This window comes from Scyliorhinus torazame, chromosome 30 (assembly GCF_047496885.1).
Source record: "Scyliorhinus torazame isolate Kashiwa2021f chromosome 30, sScyTor2.1, whole genome shotgun sequence".
In the NCBI taxonomy this organism is placed as follows: Eukaryota; Metazoa; Chordata; class Chondrichthyes; order Carcharhiniformes; family Scyliorhinidae; genus Scyliorhinus; species Scyliorhinus torazame.
The window spans coordinates 1543255-1562270 of NC_092736.1; the positions used below are offsets into that span (position 1 = coordinate 1543255).

Here is a 19016-nt window from a genome sequence, read left to right on the forward strand (position 1 = left end):
CCCCGGGGTCTCTCTCCCCCCCCGGGGTCTCTCTCCCCCCCCCGGGGTCTCTCTCCCCCCCCCGGGGTCTCTCTCCCCCCCCCCCCCGGGGTCTCTCCTCCCCCCCCGGGGTCTCTCCCCCCCCCCCCCCCCCCCCCGGGTCTCTCTTCTCCCCCCCCGCGGTCTCTCTCTCCCCCCCCCCCCCGGGGTCTCTTTTCCCCCCCCTCCCTTCCCGTGTGCCCCCCTCCCTTCCCGTGTGCCCCCCTCCCTTCCCGTGTGTCCCCCCTCCCTTCCCGTGTGCCCCCCTCCCTTCCCGTGTGCCCCCCCTCCCTTCCCGTGTGCCCCCCTCCCTTCCCGTGTGCCCCCCCTCCCTTCCCATGTGCCCCCCTCCCTTCCCGTGTGCCCCACCTCCCTTCCCGTGTGCCCCCCTCCCTTCCCGTGTGCCCCCCTCCCTTCCCGTGTGCCCCCCTCCCTTCCCGTGTGCCCCCCCTTCCCGTGTGCCCCCCCTCCCTTCCCGTGTGCCCCCCTCCCTTCCCGTGTGCCCCCCTCCCTTCCCGTGTGCCCCCCTCCCTTCCCGTGTGCCCCCCTCCCTTCCCGTGTGCCCCCCTCCCCGTGTGCCCCCCTCCCTTCCCGTGTGCCCCCCTCCCTTCCCGTGTGTCCCCCCTCCCTTCCCGTGTGTCCCCCCTCCCTTCCCGTGTGTCCCCCCTCCCTTCCCGTGTGTCCCCCCTCCCTTCCCGTGTGTCCCCCCTCCCTTCCCGTGTGCCCCCCCTCCCTTCCCGTGTGCCCCCCCTCCCTTCCCGTGTGCCCCCCCTCCCTTCCCCTGTGCCCCCCTCCCTTCCCGTGTGCCCCCCTCCCTTCCCGTGTGCCCCCCCCATCCCTCCCCGGGTCCCCTCCGTCCCTCCCCGGGTTATCCCCCCTCCCTCCCCGGGTCACCCCCCTCCTCCCTCCCCGGGTCACCCCCCTCCTCCCTCCCCGGGTCACCCCCCGCTCCCTCCCCGGGTCCCCTCCCTCCCCTCTGGGTCTCCCCCCTCCCTCCCTCCCGGGTCTCCCCCCTCCCTCCCTCCCGGGTCTCCCCCCTCCCTCCCTCCCGGGTCTCCCTCCCTCCCGGGTCTCCCCCCTCCCTCCCTCCCGGGTCTCCCTCCCTCCCGGGTCTCCCCCCTCCCTCCCTCCCGGGTCTCCCCCCTCCCTCCCTCCCGGGTCTCCCCCCTCCCTCCCGGGGCTGCTGAGCATTTCCAGCCATTTCTGACAGCCTTCTGTTTCCCTTCTCTTGGCCAGGGTGAATGCCTGCGTGGATGTGGTGGTCTGTGGCATTGGTCTCATGAAAGCGCTGGGCTTGGAATCTGGAAGTAACGCGGATCACGACATCCTCCAGTCCAGAGAAGACCTGGTAGCGACTTTATCCTACTTCATGCAGAAAGGAGTTGCAGCAGAACGGTTCTTTGCCAACAAAGAACTCTTTCAGAAAATTGCAGAGACTGCGTCTCAATCCCCAGGAGCTCAGGTGCAACTTTTGTTTATTGAGTAACCCGGTTAACTGGCCAACACCCACAGTGTGGACCAATGCCCAGCTTGAACAACGCAGGAGAGCAAACACGATAAATCAAGGAGGATATTTCAGTGACACCAAGATGGTCGGGGGAAGGGTAGGCATTGAAGGTGCAAGTTGTTGAGGGAGGTTAGGAGATGCACAGTCTTGAGATTCTGGGAAGAATAAATTTTGTCAAGACTAGTGAAGAGAACGGGAAGGAATGTGATGAGGATTTGTATTTTCACAGTGCTTTCCATGTCCTGAGGATATCCTAAAGTGCTTCACAGCTAATCAGTTACATTTCATAGGTAAACATGCCAGAACTCTCTCAAATGGAAAAAGATAGATGCACAAACAGATTATCTGAATTGTGCACGAGCATGAAAGGTTGTCAGGGACTCTCTTATAAAAAAAAAATCTTTATTGTCACAAGTAGGCTTACATTAACACTGCAGTGAAGTTAGTGTGAAAATCCCCTAGTCGCCACATTCCGCCGCCTGTTTGGGTACTCTGAATTCAGAATAATATTTTAAAAAATAAATTTAAAGCACCCATTTATTTATTTTTTTTTCCAATTAAGGGCCAATTTAGCGTGGCCAATCCACCTAACCTGCACATCTTTGGGTTGTGGGGGCGAAACCCACGCAGACATGGGGAGAATGTGCAGACTCCACATGGAAAGTGACCCAGGGCGGGATTCAAACCCGGGTCCTCAGCGCCACAATCCCAGTGCTAACCACTGCGCCATGTGCCGCCCACTGTGAATTCAGAATATCCAATTCACCTAACAGCACATCTTTCAGGACTTGTGGGAGGAAACCCACGCAGACACGGGGAGAATGTGCAGACTCCGCATAGACTGGGACCGAAGCCGGGAATCGAACCTGGGACCTGTTGCTAACTTTCTCCTTGGTTCAATTGCTCTGTTTTATTACCTTTGCTCTCGAGTCGCCAGGTATCTTTATGATACCGCCACGAGGTTCAAGTCCGAGTAATGATCAATAATCCAATACACCGATTAGTAAGATCCAAATCAAAGCACATTTATTATACACAGTAATCGCTACTCATGCACAAATTCTACGTCTAAGCTACTTCTGCAACTAACAGGCCTATACTTAACTTTGGACTGGCCCACCAGGTCAGGGGAACAAATGGCCTTTCGTTCGGGTTCTGAGTCTGTGGGATTCGAAGTTGGTACGGATTGGTAGCTAGGAGCGCCTATCTCGTAGCGAGCGTTGAATTAAGACTTGCGTCAGTCGGCGATCACTGCACCGGTCACGGTCAATGTTGGTTTGTGTTGCTGGGTGACCCGGGCAGGAAGAAGTGGTGAAGAGGTGAAGAGCTGAAGAGCGATTTGAACTTGGGGCTTAACTCTTATAGTCCCCAGGGGCTTCCCGCCTTTCGGGGCGGACCCTGTACCTGGTTCTAGGTGATTGGACTTTGTCCCAATCGCTTGGTTCGATTTTCTCCAATACTGGAGCGGTTCCCTGATCGATGGGCGGTCTTGAGGTGCTCGTTCACCTCCTTTGTGTTGGCTCCTGCTGGCGCCGAGGAGTCTGGCTTTGCTTTGTGTGTCCAAAATGTTACTTATTGTTCCTGGGGATTGTTCATCAGTATGCAGATGGTTGCTACTTTGTTATGCTGATGGTCGCTGGTATCGATGCTGTCTGGCTTTTGCAGAGGTAAATACACAGCAAACCTGCAGCTGCTGGTTTTTGTCTTGTTGGCTGACTTTCCCATCAGCCTTTGCCGTTCGCCATTTTAAATCGGGAGTTGGCCAATTTAGGTGGCTACAGACCCTGGAGCTGTGAAGCAACAGTGTCAACCACTGTGCTGCCAAGATATTTAACATCTCATCACAGATGACATATTTAAACATTAGAAGGGACAAGAGAGGAAAGTTCAGGGGAGAACCGACAAAGGAGATCAAGAGATTTTCTCTAATTCCAATCTCTCAGACACCAGTATTTTTCTGAGTGGTTTGGAAACTCATTGTGCCCCGATAATATTTACACAAACATTTCAGAAAAATAATTTTTTTCATTTTCCAATTCAGGGGCAATTTAGCGTGGCCAATCCACCTAACCTGCACATCTTTGGGTTGTGGGGCGAAACCCACGCAAACATGGGGAGAATGTGCAAACTCCACACGGACAGTGACCCAGAGCCAGGATCGGTGCCGTAAGACTGCAGTGCTAACCACTGTGCTGCTCTAAATTCCTTTAATAATTGCAAGCTTACATTTGTAAACCATTCGTGGTTTGTGATTTTAGACAAACGTCTGCATTTTTCCCCCTTTTCTCCTTATTCATAGAAACTTAGAAAATAAGCGCAGGAGGAGGCCATTCGGCCCTTCGAGTCTGCTCCACCATTCACTATGATCATGGCTGATCATCCAACTGAATAGCCTGATCCTGCTTTCCCCCATATCCTTTCATCCCCTTCGCCCTAAGTGCTATATCTAACTGCTTAGAATCATAGAAGTTTACAGCATGGAAACAGGCCCTTCGGCCCAACCAGTCCATGCCGCCCAGTTTTTACCATTAAGCTAGTCCCAGTTGCCCGCACTTGGCCCATAACCCTCTATACCCATCTTACCCATGTAACTATCTAAATGCTTTTTAAAAGACACAATTGTACCCGCCTCTACTACTACCTCTGGCAGCCCATTCCAGACACTCACTACCCTCTGAGTGAAGAAATTACCCCTCTGGGCCCTTCTGAATCTCTCCCCTCTCGCCTTAAACCTATGCCCTCTAGTTTTAGACTCCCCTACCTTTGGGAAAAGATGTTGACTATCTACCTTATCTATGGCCCTCATTATTTTATAGGCCTCTATAAGATGACCCCTAAGCCTCCTACGCTCCAGGGAAAAAAGTCCCAGTCTATCCAGCCTCTCCTTCTAACTCGAACCATCAAGTCCCGGTAACATCCTAGTAAATCTTTTCTGCACTCTTTCTAGTTTAATAATATCCTTTCTATAATAGGGTGACCAGAACTGCACACAGTATTCCAAGTGTGGCCGTACCAATGTCTTGTACAACTTCAACAAGACGTCCCAACTCCTGTATTCAATGTTCTGACCAATGAAACCAAGCATGCCGAATGCCTTCTTCACCACCCTGTCCACCTGCGACTCCACCTTCAAGGAGCTATGAACCTGTACTCCTAGATCTCTTTGTTCTATAACTCTCCCCAACGCCATACCATTAACTGAGTAGGTCCTGGCCTGATTCGATCTGCCAAAATGCATCACCTCACATTTATCTAAATTAAACTCCATCTGCCATTCGTCGGCCCACTGGCCTAATTGATCAAGATCCCGTTGCAATCCTAGATAACCTCCTTCACTATCCACTGTGCCACCAATCTTGGTGTCATCTGCAAACTTACTAACCATGCCTCCTAAATTCTCATCCAAATCATTAATATAAATCACAAATAACAGTGGACCCAGCACCGATCCCTGAGGCACACCGCTGGTCACAGGCCTCCAGTTTGAAAAACAACCCTCTACAACCACCCTCTGTCTTCTGTTGTTCAGCCAATTTTGAATCCAATTGGCAACCTCACCCTGGATCCCGTGAGCTTTAACCTTCTGCAACAACCTACCATGCGGTACCTTGTCAAAGGCTTTGCTAAAGTCCATGTAGACAACGTCTACTGCACTGCCCTCATCTACCTTCTTGGTCACCCCCTCAAAAAACTCAATCAAATTTGTGAGACATGATTTTCCACGCACAAAGCCATGCTGACTGCCCCGAATCAGTCCTTGCCTCTCTAAATGCTTGTAGATCCTGTCTCTCAGAATACCTTCTAGCAACTTACCTACTACAGACGTTAGGCTCACCGGTCTGTAGTTCCCAGGCTTTTCCCTGCTGCCCTTCTTAAACAAGGGCACAACATTCGCCACTCTCCAATCTTCAGGCACCTCACCTGTGGCTGCCGATGATTCAAATATCTCTGTTAGGGGACCCGCAATTTCCTCCCTAGCCTCCCTCAACATCCTGGGATACATTTCATCAGGTCCTGGGGATTTATCTACCTTGATGCGCTTTAAGACTTCCAGCACCACCTCCTCTGTAATATGCACACTTCTCAAGACGTCACTATTTATTTCCCTTAGTTTCCTAACATCCATGCCTTTCTCCACCGTGAATACCAATGAGAAATATTCATTCAGGATCTCACCCAACTCTTGTGGCTCTGCACATAGATGTCCTTGTTGATCCTTAAGAGGCCCTACTCTGTCCCTAGTTACACTTTTTCCCTTTATGTATCTGTAGAAGCTCTTTGGATTCTCCTTTGCATTATTTGCCAAAGCAATTTCATGTCCCCTTTTTGCCCTCCTGATTTCCCTCTTAACTCTATTTCGACAATCTCTATACTCTTCAAGGGATCCACTTGATCCCAGTTGTTTATGTACGTCATATGCCTCCTTTTTTTTTGACCAGAGTCTCTCTATCTCGAGTCATCCAGGGTTCCCTACTTCTACCAGCCTTGCCCTTCACTCTAAAGGGAATGTGCTTACCCTGCACCCTGGTTAACACATTTTTAAAAGCCTCCCATTTACCAGCCGTCCCTTTGCCTGCCAACAGTCTCCCCCAATCTACCTCTGAAAGTTCCTGTCTGATACCATCAAAATTGGCCTTCCCCCAATTAAGAATTTTAACTCTTGGGCCAGACCTATCATTCCCCATAGCTATCTTAAAACTAATGGAGTTATGGTCACTTGTCCCAAAGTGATCCCTCACTAACACTTCTGTCACTTGCCCTTCCTTATTTCCCAAGACGAGGTCAAGTTTTGCCCCCTCTCTAGTCGGTCCATCCACATACTGAATGAGAAATTCCTCCTGAATACACTCAACAAATTTCCCTCCATCCAAGCCCCTAATGCTATGGCTGTCCCAGTCAATGTTGGGAAAGTTAAAGTCCCCTACTATTACCACCCTATTATTCTTGCAGCTATCTGTAATCTCCTTACATATTTGCTCCTCAATTTCCCACTGACTATTTGGGGGCCTGTAGTACAGTCCTACCAAGGTGATCTCTCCCTTCTTATTTTTCAGTTCCACCCATATAGACTCAGTGGGCGAACCCTCGGATATATCCCCTCTAAGTACTGCCGTGATGTTCTCCCTAATCAAAAACGCCACTCCCCCTCCTCTCTTACCTCCTGTTCTATCCTTTCTATAGCATCTGTACCCCGGAACATTGAGCTGCCAGTCCTGCCCCTCCCTTAGCCATGTTTCAGTCATAGCTATAATATCCCAGTCCCACGTGCCCGTCCATGCCCTGAGTTCATCCGCTTTGCCCGTCAGGCCCCTTGCATTGAAATAAATGCAGTTTAATGTAGACTTTCCTTGCTCTCTGCCCTGCTTTCTCAGGTCATGCTTTACACACTCTCCCTTCCTGCCTTTTGTTTCCGTCCCCACTGACTTCCTACATCGGTTCCCATCCCCCTGCCACATTAGTTTAAACCCTCCCCAACTGCACTAGCAAACACCCCCCCCCGAGAACATTGGTTCCGGTCCCACCCAGATGCAGACCGTCCGATTTGTACAGGTCCCACCTCCCCCAGAACCGGTCCCAATGTCCCAGGAATTTGAAACCCTCCCTCTTGCACCATCTCTCAAGCCAAGTATTCATCCTAGCTATCCTGTCATTCCTACTCTGACTATCACGTGGCACTGGTAGCAATCCTGAGATTACTACCTTTGAGGTCCTACTTTTTAGTTTAACTCCTAACTCCCTAAATTCAGCTTGTAGGACCTCATCCCGTTTTTAACCTATATCGTTGGTGCCTATATGCACCACGACAGCTGGCTGTTCACCCTCCCCCTCCAGAATGCCCTGCAGCCGCTCCGAGACATCCTTGACCCTTGCACAAGGGAGGCAACATACCAACCTGGATTCTCGTTTGCGTCCGCAGAAACGCCTGTCTATTCCCCTTCAAGTGAATCCCCTATCACTATAGCTCTGCCACTCTTTTTCCTGCCCTTCTGTGCAGCAGAGCCAGCCACGGTGCCATGAACCTGGCTGCTGCCACCTTCCCCTGGTGAGCCATCTCCCCCAACAGTTTCCAAAACGGTAAATCTGTTTTGGAGGGAGATGACCGCAGGGGATCCCTGCACTGCCTTCCTACTCTTCCTCTGTCTGTTGGTCACCCATTCCCTATCTGCCTCAGTAATTTTAATCTGCGGTGTGACCAACTCACTGAATGTGCTATCCACAACTTCCTCAGCATCGCGGATGCTCCAAAGTGAGTCCATCCGCAGCTCCAGAGCCGTCAAGCGGTCTAACAGGAGCTGCAGTTGGACACACTTCTTGCAGATGAAGGAGTCAGGGACACCAGAAGGGTCCCTGACTTGCCACATCTCACAAGAGGAGCATGACACGGGTCTGAGCTCTCCTGCCATGACTTAAACCTGAAGTTAAATTTGAACTACACTACACAGCTAAGAGAAAGTCAAAGAGGACTGCTTCTTGAAAACATCCAATGTTTTTGCCCTCGACTACTTCCTGTGGTAACGAATTCCACAGACTCGCCGCTCTCTGGGTGAATCTCTGTCCTAAATAGTCTACCCCTTATCCTCAGACTGTGACCACTGAATCTGGACACCCCCACCCCCGGGAACATCCTTCTTGCATCTATCCTGACTAGTCCTGTTACATATGAGATCCCCCCCTCATTCCTTTGAACTCCAGCGAATACAATCATTTTAAAAATAAATGTCAAGTACCCAATTCATTTTTTTTCCTATTAAGGGGCAACATAGCGTGACCAATCCACCTACCCTGCACATCTTTGGCTTGTCGGGGTGAGACCCATGCAGACACGGGAGAATGTGAAAACTCCACACGGACAGTGACCTGGGGCAGAAATCGAATCCAGGTCCTTGGCGCCACGAGGCAGCGGTGCTAACCACTGAGCCACAGTGTCGCCCTCAGCGAATACAATCCTAACCGACTCAATCTCTCATCATACAGTCTTGTCATTCTAGGAATCTGTTGTAAAACTTCGCTGCATTCCCTTTCGAGCAAGAATATCCTTCATCAGATAAGGAGACCAAAGCTACACCCACTATTCCATTGTGGCCTCACCAAGGCCCTGTACAATTGCAGCAAGACATCCCTGCTCCCTACTCGAAACGTCTCGTAATAAAGGCGAACATACCAGTTTCCTCCTTTACCACCCGCTGCGCCTGCATGCTTACCTTCAGTGACTGGTGTACCAGGCTACCCAGGACTCATATTCCCCTCTCTCACTTTATGTCCATTCAGATAATCTGCCGCCTGGTTTTTGCTACCAAAGTGGATAACCTAACATTTACCCAAATTATACTGCATCTGAAGGTGCTGACTCTCACTGGGACACAGTTCCTGAAGGTGCTGACTCTCACTGGGACACAGTTCCTGAAGGTGCAGACTCTCACTGGGGGACAGTTCCTCAAGGTGCTGACTCTGACAGGGACACAGTTCCTCAAGGTGCTGACTCTCACTGGGACACAGTTCCTGAAGGTGCTGACTCTCACTGGGCCACAGTTCCTCAAGGTGCTGACTCTCACTGGGACACAGTTCCTGAAGGTGCTGACTCTCACTGGGACACAGTTCCTGAAGGTGCTGACTCTCACTGGGACACAGTAACTGAAGGTGCTGACTCTCACTGGGGGACAGTTCCTCAAGGTGCAGACTCTCACTGGGGGACAGTTCCTCAAGGTGCTGACTCTCACTGGGACACAGTTCCTCAAGGTGCTGACTCTCACTGGGACACAGCTCCTGAAGGTGTTGACTCTCACTGGGACACAGTTCCTGAAGGTGCTGACTCTCACTGGGGGACAGTTCCTCAAGGTGCTGACTCTCTCTGGGACAGTCCGTGAAGGTGCTGACTCTCACTGGGGGACAGTTCCTCAAGGTGCTGACTCTGACTGGGGGACAGTTCCTCAAGGTGCTGACTCTCACTGGGGGACAGTTCCTCAAGGTGCAGACTCTCACTGGGACACAGTTCCTCAAGGTGCTGACTCTCACTGGGACACAGTTCCTGAAGGTGCTGACTCTCACTGGGGGACAGTTCCTGAAGGTGCTGACTCTCACTGGGGGACAGTTCCTGAAAGTGCTGACTCTCACTGGGGACAGTTCCTGAAGGTGCTGACTCTCACTGGGGGACAGTTCCTCAAGGTGCTGACTCTCACTGGGACACAGTTCCTCAAGGTGCTGACTCTCACTGGGACACAGCTCCTGAAGGTGCTGACTCTCACTGGGACACAGTTCCTGAAGGTGCTGACTCTCACTGGGGGACAGTTCCTCAAGGTGCTGACTCTCACTGGGGGACAGTTCCTCAAGGTGCAGACTCTCACTGGGGGACAGTTCCTCAAGGTGCTGACTCTGACTGGGGGACAGTTCCTCAAGGTGCTGACTCTCACTGGGGGACAGCTCCTCAAGGTGCAGACTCTCACTGGGACACAGTCCCTCAAGGTGCTGACTCTCACTGGGACACAGTTCCTGAAGGTGCTGACTCTCAATGGGGGACAGTTCCTGAAGGTGCTGACTCTCACTGGGACACAGCTCCTGAAGGTGCTGACTCTCACTGGGACACAGTTCCTGAGGGTGCTGACTCTCACTGGGCCACAGTTCCTGAAGGTGCTGACTCTCACTGGGGGACAGTTCCTGAAGGTGCTGACTCTCACTGGGGGACAGTTTCTGAAAGTGCTGACTCTCACTGGGGACAGTTCCTGAAGGTGCTGACTCTCACTGTGGGACAGTTCCTGAAGGTGCTGACTCTCACTGGGACACAGCTCCTGAAGGTGCTGACTCTCACTGGGACACAGTTCCTGAGGGTGCTGACTCTCACTGGGGGACAGTTCCTGAAGGTGCTGACTCTCACTGGGCCACAGTTCCTGAAGGTGCTGACTCTCACTGGGGGACAGTTCCTGAAGGTGCTGACTCTCACTGGGGGACAGTTCCTCAAGGTGCTGACTCTCACTGGGACACAGCTCCTGAAGGTGCTGACTCTCACTGGGACACAGTTCCTGAAGGTGCTGACTCTCACTGGGGGACAGTTCCTCAAGGTGCTGACTCTGACTGGGGGACAGTTCCTCAAGGTGCTGACTCTGACTGGGACACAGCTCCTGAAGGTGCTGACTCTCACTGGGACACAGTTCCTGAAGGTGCTGACTCTCACTGGGGGACAGTTCCTCAAGGTGCTGACTCTGACTGGGGGACAGTTCCTCAAGGTGCTGACTCTCACTGGGACACTGCTCCTGAAGGTGCTGACTCTCACTGGGACACAGTTCCTGAAGGTGCTGACTCTCACTGGGGGACAGTTCCTGAAGGTGCTGACTCTCACTGGGACACAGTTCCTCAAGGTGCTGACTCTCACTGGGGGACAGTTCCTCAAGGTGCTGACTCTGACTGGGACACAGTTTCTAAAGGTGCTGACTCTCACTGGGACACAGTTCCTGAAGGTGCTGACTCTCACTGGGACACAGTTCCTGAAGGTGCAGACTCTCACTGGGGGACAGTTCCTGAAGGTGCTGACTCTCACTGGGAGACAGTTCCTGATGGTGCTGACTCTCACTGGGAGACAGTTCCTGATGGTGCTGGCTCTCGCTGGGACACAGTTCCTGAAGGTGCTGACTCTCACTGGGGGACAGTTCCTGATGGTGCTGACTCTCACTGGGGGACAGTTCCTGAAGGTGCTGACTCTCACTGGGACACAGTTCCTGAAGGTGCTGACTCTCACTGGGGGACAGTTCCTCAAGGTGCTGACTCTCACTGGGGGACAGTTCCTCAAGGTGCTGACTCTCACTGGGGGACAGTTCCTGAAGGTGCTGACTCTCACTGGGACACAGTTCCTGAAGGTGCTGACTCTCACTGGGGGACAGTTCCTCAAGGTGCTGACTCTCACTGGGGGACAGTTCCTCAAGGTGCTGACTCTCACTGGGACACAGTTCCTGAAGGTGCTGACTCTCACTGGGACACAGTTCCTGAAGGTGCTGACTCTCACTGGGACACAGTTCCTGAAGGTGCTGACTCTCACTGGGGGACAGTTCCTCAAGGTGCTGACTCTCACTGGGGGACAGTTCCTCAAGGTGCTGACTCTCACTGGGGGACAGTTCCTCAAGGTGCAGACTCTCACTGGGACACAGTTCCTCAAGGTGCTGACTGTCACTGGGACACAGTTCCTGAAGGTGCTGACTCTCACTGGGGGACAGTTCCTGAAGGTGCTGACTCTCACTGGGACACAGCTCCTGAAGGTGCTGACTCTCACTGGGACACAGTTCCTGAGGGTGCTGACTCTCACTGGGCCACAGTTCCTGAAGGTGCTGACTCTCACTGGGGGACAGTTCCTGAAGGTGCTGACTCTCACTGGGGGACAGTTTCTGAAAGTGCTGACTCTCACTGGGGACAGTTCCTGAAGGTGCTGACTCTCACTGGGACACAGCTCCTGAAGGTGCTGACTCTCACTGGGACACAGCTCCTGAAGGTGCTGACTCTCACTGGGACACAGTTCCTGAGGGTGCTGACTCTCACTGGGGGACAGTTCCTGAAGGTGCTGACTCTCACTGGGCCACAGTTCCTGAAGGTGCTGACTCTCACTGGGGGACAGTTCCTGAAGGTGCTGACTCTCACTGGGGGACAGTTCCTCAAGGTGCTGACTCTCACTGGGACACAGCTCCTGAAGGTGCTGACTCTCACTGGGACACAGTTCCTGAAGGTGCTGACTCTCACTGGGGGACAGTTCCTCAAGGTGCTGACTCTGACTGGGGGACAGTTCCTCAAGGTGCTGACTCTGACTGGGACACAGCTCCTGAAGGTGCTGACTCTCACTGGGACACAGTTCCTGAAGGTGCTGACTCTCACTGGGGGACAGTTCCTCAAGGTGCTGACTCTGACTGGGGGACAGTTCCTCAAGGTGCTGACTCTCACTGGGACACAGCTCCTGAAGGTGCTGACTCTCACTGGGACACAGTTCCTGAAGGTGCTGACTCTCACTGGGGGACAGTTCCTGAAGGTGCTGACTCTCACTGGGACACAGTTCCTCAAGGTGCTGACTCTCACTGGGGGACAGTTCCTCAAGGTGCTGACTCTGACTGGGACACAGTTTCTAAAGGTGCTGACTCTCACTGGGACACAGTTCCTGAAGGTGCTGACTCTCACTGGGACACAGTTCCTGAAGGTGCAGACTCTCACTGGGGGACAGTTCCTGAAGGTGCTGACTCTCACTGGGAGACAGTTCCTGATGGTGCTGACTCTCACTGGGAGACAGATCCTGATGGTGCTGGCTCTCGCTGGGACACAGTTCCTGAAGGTGCTGACTCTCACTGAGGGACAGTTCCTGATGGTGCTGACTCTCACTGGGGGACAGTTCCTGAAGGTGCTGACTCTCACTGGGACACAGTTCCTGAAGGTGCTGACTCTCACTGGGACACAGTTCCTCAAGGTGCTGACTCTCACTGGGGGACAGTTCCTCAAGGTGCTGACTCTCACTGGGGGACAGTTCCTGAAGGTGCTGACTCTCACTGGGACACAGTTCCTGAAGGTGCTGACTCTCACTGGGGGACAGTTCCTCAAGGTGCTGACTCTCACTGGGGGACAGTTCCTCAAGGTGCTGACTCTCACTGGGACACAGTTCCTGAAGGTGCTGACTCTCACTGGGGGACAGTTCCTGAAGGTGCTGACTCTCACTGGGACACAGTTCCTGAAGGTGCAGACTCTCACTGGGGGACAGTTCCTGAAGGTGCTGACTCTCACTGGGGGACAGTTCCTGAAGGTGCTGAGTCTCACTGAAACACAGTTCCTGAAGGTGCAGACTCTCACTGGGGGACAGTTCCTCAAGATGCTGAGTCTCACTGGGGGACATTTCCTCAAGGTGCTGACTCTCACAGGGACACAGTTCCTGAAGGTGCTGACTCTGACTGGGGGACAGTTCCTCAAGGTGCTGACTCTCACTGTGGGACAGTTCCTGAAGGTGCTGACTCTCACTGGGACACAGTTCCTGAAGGTGCTGACTCTCACTGGGGGACAGTTCCTCAAGGTGCTGACTCTCACTGGGGGACAGTTCCTGAAGGTGCTGACTCTCACTGGGGGACAGTTCCTGAAAGTGCTGACTCTCACTGGGGACAGTTCCTGAAGGTGCTGATTCTCACTGGGGGACAGTTCCTGAAGGTGCAGACTCTCACTGTGGGACAGTTCCTGAAGGTGCTGACTCTCACTGGGACACAGCTCCTGAAGTTGCCGACTCTCACTGGGGGACAGTTCCTGAAGGTGCTGACTCTCACTGGGGGACAGTTCCTGAAGGTGCTGACTCTCACTGGGGGCCAGTTCCTGCAGGTGCTGACTCTCACTGGGGTACAGTTCCTGAAGGTGCTGACTCACTGGGGGACACAGTTCCTGAAGGTGCTGACTCTCACTGGGACACGGTTCCTGAAGGTGCTGACTCTCACTGGGGGACAGTTCCTGAAGGTGCTGACTCTCACTGGGGGCCAGTTCCTGCAGGTGCTGACTCTCACTGGGGTACAGTTCCTGAAGGTGCTGACTCACTGGGGGGTACAGTTCCTGAAGGTGCTGACTCACTGGGGGACACAGTTCCTGAAGGTGCTGACTCTCACTGGGACACGGTTCCTGAAGGTGCTGACTCTCACTGGGACACAGTTCCTGAAGGTGCTGACTCTCACTGGGGGACAGTTCCTGAAGGTGCTGACTCTCACTGGGATACAGTTCCTGAAGGTGCTGACTCTCACTGGGGCACAGTTCCTGACGGTGCTGACTCTCACTGGGGCACAGTTCCTGACGGCGTTGACTCTCACTGGGACACAGTTCCTGAAGGTGCTGACTCTCACTGGGACACAGTTCCTGTTGGTGCTGACTCTCACTGGGACACAGTTCCTGAAGGTGCTGACTCTCACTGGGGCACAGTTCCTGACGATGTTGACTCTCACTGTGACACAGTTCCTGACGGTGTTGACTCTCACTGGGACACGGTTCCTGAAGGTGCTGACTCTCACTGGGACACAGTTCCTGAATGTGCTGACTCTCACTGAGGGACAGTTTCTGAAGGTGCTGACTCTCACTGGGGGACAGTTCCTGAAGGTGCTGACTCTCACTGGGGGACAGTTCCTGAAGGTGCTGACTCTCACTGGGGTACAGTTTCTGAAGGTGCTGACTCTCACTGGGACACAGTTCCTGAAGGTGCTGACTCTCACTGGGACACAGTTCCTGAAGGTGTTGACTCTCACTGGGGGACAGTTTCTGAAGGTGCTGACTCTCACTGGGGAACAGTCCCTGAAGGTGCTGACTCTCACTGGGACACAGTTCCTGAAGGTGCTGACTCTCACTGGGGACAGTTCCTGAAGGTGCTGACTCTCACTGAGGGACAGTTTCTGAAGGTGCTGACTCTCACTGGGTCACAGTTCCTGAAGGTGCTGACTCTCACTGGAACACAGTTCCTGAAGGTGCTGGCTCTCACTGGGACACAGTTCCTGAAGGTGCTGACTCTCACTGGGACACAGTTCCTGAAGGTGCTGACTCTCACTGGGACGCAGTTCCTGAAGGTGCTGACTCTCACTGGGACACAGTTCCTGAAGGTGCTGACTCTCACTGGGACACAGTTCCTGAAGGTGCTGACTCTCACTGGGACACAGTTCCTGAAGGTGCTGACTCTCACTGGGACACAGTTCCTGACGGTGCTGACTCTCACTGGGACACAGTTCCTGAAGGTGCTGACTCTCACTGGCGGACAGATCCTGACGGTGTTTACTCTGGTGACTTTTAACATCAGGTGAGAGCAGGAAATGACTGTCTTAAAGGCTCTGAAGTTAAATAGGCTTCCAATACTCTGTCCAGACTTAGACATCAATGAATATCATATTAGGTGCAGCTTTTTGCACTGCCCCTCAGCATAGACTCAGACTTTGACAGGAGGGGCTGAGAGGGAGAAAACTGACATCTGAACAAGTGGCTAAGTATCACAGTGGCCATGTGAATTTATCATAACTGTCCCGTTAATTGTGAAAAATGTCCAGAATCCATTTCTCGACTCTGTGCTTTTTCATTCAGATTTTTTTTCAGAAAGCACTTGCACTGTGTGAGTTCAGGAATTTACAGTCAGTGTGGGTGGGTACAGTTTGACAGCATGAATTAGGAGCAAAAGATAATATGTAAGTTTATTGGCCTCACCAATTGTTTTTGCAACTTTGGAGCTTATAAGTGAAGTTACCGCAGCGAGAACGTTTGAAGCTATAATGGGCAGTGTGAAGACAAATTAAATTAAAGTCAGTCCTGGTTGTTAACTTTTCTCATTTGATTTTTCTTACAGCATTTTGTTGGAGGAAATGCCGCCTTGATTGGTCAGAAGCTGAGCACAAATCCAAGTTTGTCGGTTAGTTTTGTTATTCCTGTGTTGTGGATTTTGAATAGAGTGATCTCACAACAGTGGTGGAAGCTGAATTCTCATTATTTGTTCCTATTAAACACTGTGGTTAAACAAACTATTCCTTTTGTATTGCTGGAGGAGTGAAATGTACTCTTGTCAATTTTGTAACTTGATTCTCCAACCTAGTGAGTTGTATCATGGGTAGAGATTTAGAGGGATGCTGATTCTCACTGGGTCACAGTTCCTGAAGGTGCTAACTCTCACTGGGTCACAGTTCCTGAAGGTGCTGACTCTCACTTGGACACAGTTCCTGAAGGTTCTGACTCTCACTGGGGGACAGTTCCTGTAGGTGCTGACTCTCACTGGGGCACAGTTGCTGAAGGTGCTGACTCTCACTGGGGCACAGTTGCTGAAAGTGCTGACTCTCACTGGAACACAGTTCCTGAAGGTGCTGACTCACTGGGGGACAGTTCCTGAAGGTGCTGACTCTCACTGGGACACAGTTCCTGAAGGTGCTGACTCTCACTGGGACACAGTTCCTGAAGGTGCTGACTCTCACTGGGACACAGTTGCTGAAGGTGCTGACTCTCACTGGAACACAGTTCCTGAAGGTGCTGACTCACTGGGGGACAGTTCCTGAAGGTGCTGACTCACACTGGGAAACAGTTCCTGAAGGTGTTGACTCTCACTGGGGGACAGTTCCTGAAGGTGCTGACTCTCACTGGGGGCCAGTTCCTGAAGGTGCTGACTCTCCTGGGACAGTTCCTGAAGGTGCTGACTCCCACTGGGACACAGTTCCTGAAGGTGCTGACTCTCACTGGGACACAGTTCCTGAAGGTGTTGACTCTCACTGGGGGACAGTTCCTGAAGGTGCTGACTCTCACGGAGACAGTTCCTGAAGGTGCTCACTCTCATTGGGACGCAGTTGCTGAAGGTGCTGACTCTCAAGAGGACACAGTTCCTGAAGGTGCTGACTCTCACTGGGACACAGTTCTTGAAGGTGCTGACTCTCACTGGGAGACAGTTCCTGAAGGTGTTCACTCTCACTGGGACACAGTTCCTGGAGGTGCTGACTCTCACTGGGGTACAGTTCCTGAAGGTGCTGACTCTCACTTGGACACAGTTCCTGAAGGTTCTGACTCTCACTGGGGGACAGTTCCTGAAGGTGCTGACTCTCACTGGGGTCAGTTCCGGAAGGTGCTGACTCTCACTGGGGGATAGTGCTTGAAAGTGCTGACCTCTCACTGGGACACAGTTCCTGAAGGTGCTGACTCTCACTGGGACACAGTTCCTGAAGGTGCTGGCTCTCACTGGGACACAGTTCCTGAAGGTGCTGACTCTCCCATAACAGCCTCCCCGAACAGGCGCCGGAATGTGGCGACGAGGGGCTTTTCACAGTAACTTCATTTGAAGCCTACTTGTGACAATAAGCAATTTTCATTTCATTTCATTTCACTGGGGCCGTTACTGAACATTGAACATTACAGCGCAGTACAGGCCCTTCGGCCCTCGATGTTGCGCCGACCTGTGAAACCACTCTAAAGTCCATCTACACTATTCCCTTATCGTCCATTTGCCTATCCAATGACCATTTGAATGCCCTTAGTGTTGGCGAGTCCACTACTGTTGCAGGCACACCCTTACGACTCTCTGAGTAAAGAACCTCCCTCTGACATCTGTCTTATATCTATCTCCCCTCAATTTAAAGCTCTGTCCCCTCGTGCTAGACATCACCTTCTGAGGAAAAAGGCTCTCACTGCCCACCCTATCCAATCCCCTGATCATCTTGTATGCCTCAATTAAGTCACCGTTTAACTTCATTCTCTCGAACGAAAACAACCACAAGTCCCTCAGCCTTTCCTCATAAGATCTTCCCTCCATACCAGGCAACATTCTGGTAAATCTCGTCTGCATCCTTTCCAATGCTTCCACATCCGTCCTATAATGTGGCCACCAGAATTGCATGCAATACTCCAAATGCGGCCGCACCAGAGTTTTGTACAGCTGCAACGTGACCTCATGGCTCTGAAACTCAGTCCCTCTACCAATAAAAGCTAACACACCGTGTGCCTATGTACATGGACACCGAGATCTCTCTGCTCATCCACACTGCCAAGAATCTTACCATTAGCCCAATACTCTGACTTCCTGTTATTCCTTCCAAAATGAATCACCTCACACTTTTCTGCATTAAACTCCATTTGCCACCTCTCAGCCCAGTGCTGCAGCTTATCTATGTCCCTCTGTAACTTGTAACATCCTTCCGCACTGCCCACAACTCCACCGACATTAGCGTCATCTGCAAATTTACTCACCCATCCTTCTACGCCCTTCTCCAGGTCATTTATAAAAATGACAAACAGCAGTGGCCCCAAAACAGATCCTTGTGGTACACCACTAGGAACTGGATTCCAGTCTGAACATTTCCCATCAACCACCACCCTTTGTCTTCTTCCAGCTAGCCAGTTTCTGATCCAAACTGCTAAATCACCCTGAATCCCATCCTCCATATTTTCTGCAGTAGCCTACCGTGGGGAACCTTATCAAATGCTTTACTGAAATCCATATACACCACATCAACTGCTTTACCCGCATCCACCTGTTTGGTCACCTTCACAAAGAACTCAATAAGATTTGTGAGGCACGACCTACCCTTCACAAAACCGTGTTGACTATCTCTAATCAAATTATTCCTTTCCAGATGATTATACATCCTAGCTCTTATAAACCTTTCCAAGATTTTTGCCCACAACAGAAATAAGGCTCACTGGTCTATAGTTACCGGGGTTGTCACTACTCCCCTTCTTGAACAAGGGGACAACATTTGCTATCCTCCAGTCTTCTGGCACTATTCCTGTAGACAAAGATGACTTAAAGATCAAAGGCTCAGCAATCTTCTCCCTAGCTTCCCAGAGAATCCTAGGATAAATCCCATCCGGCCCAGGGAATTTATCTATTTTCACACTTTCCAGAATTGCTAACACCTCCTCCTTATGAACCTCAAGCCCTTCTAGTCTAGTAGCCTGAATCTCAGTATTCTCCTCAACAACATTGTCTTTTTCCTGTGTGAATACTGATGAAAAATATTCATTTAGCACCTATCCTATCTCCTCTGACTCCAAGCACAACTTC

General features: G+C 52.0%; 1 protein-coding gene across 1 annotated transcript in view; it reads left to right on the top strand.

Annotated features, from left to right (window-relative positions):
• The window catches only part of adpgk (ADP-dependent glucokinase), a 41448-nt gene that overhangs the window by 3218 nt on the left and 19214 nt on the right, over positions 1–19016 (top strand). Inside the window, 2 exon segments of the mRNA XM_072492646.1 lie at positions 1255–1480; positions 15828–15890. Of these exon segments, the coding sequence (XP_072348747.1) occupies positions 1255–1480; positions 15828–15890 (289 nt within the window).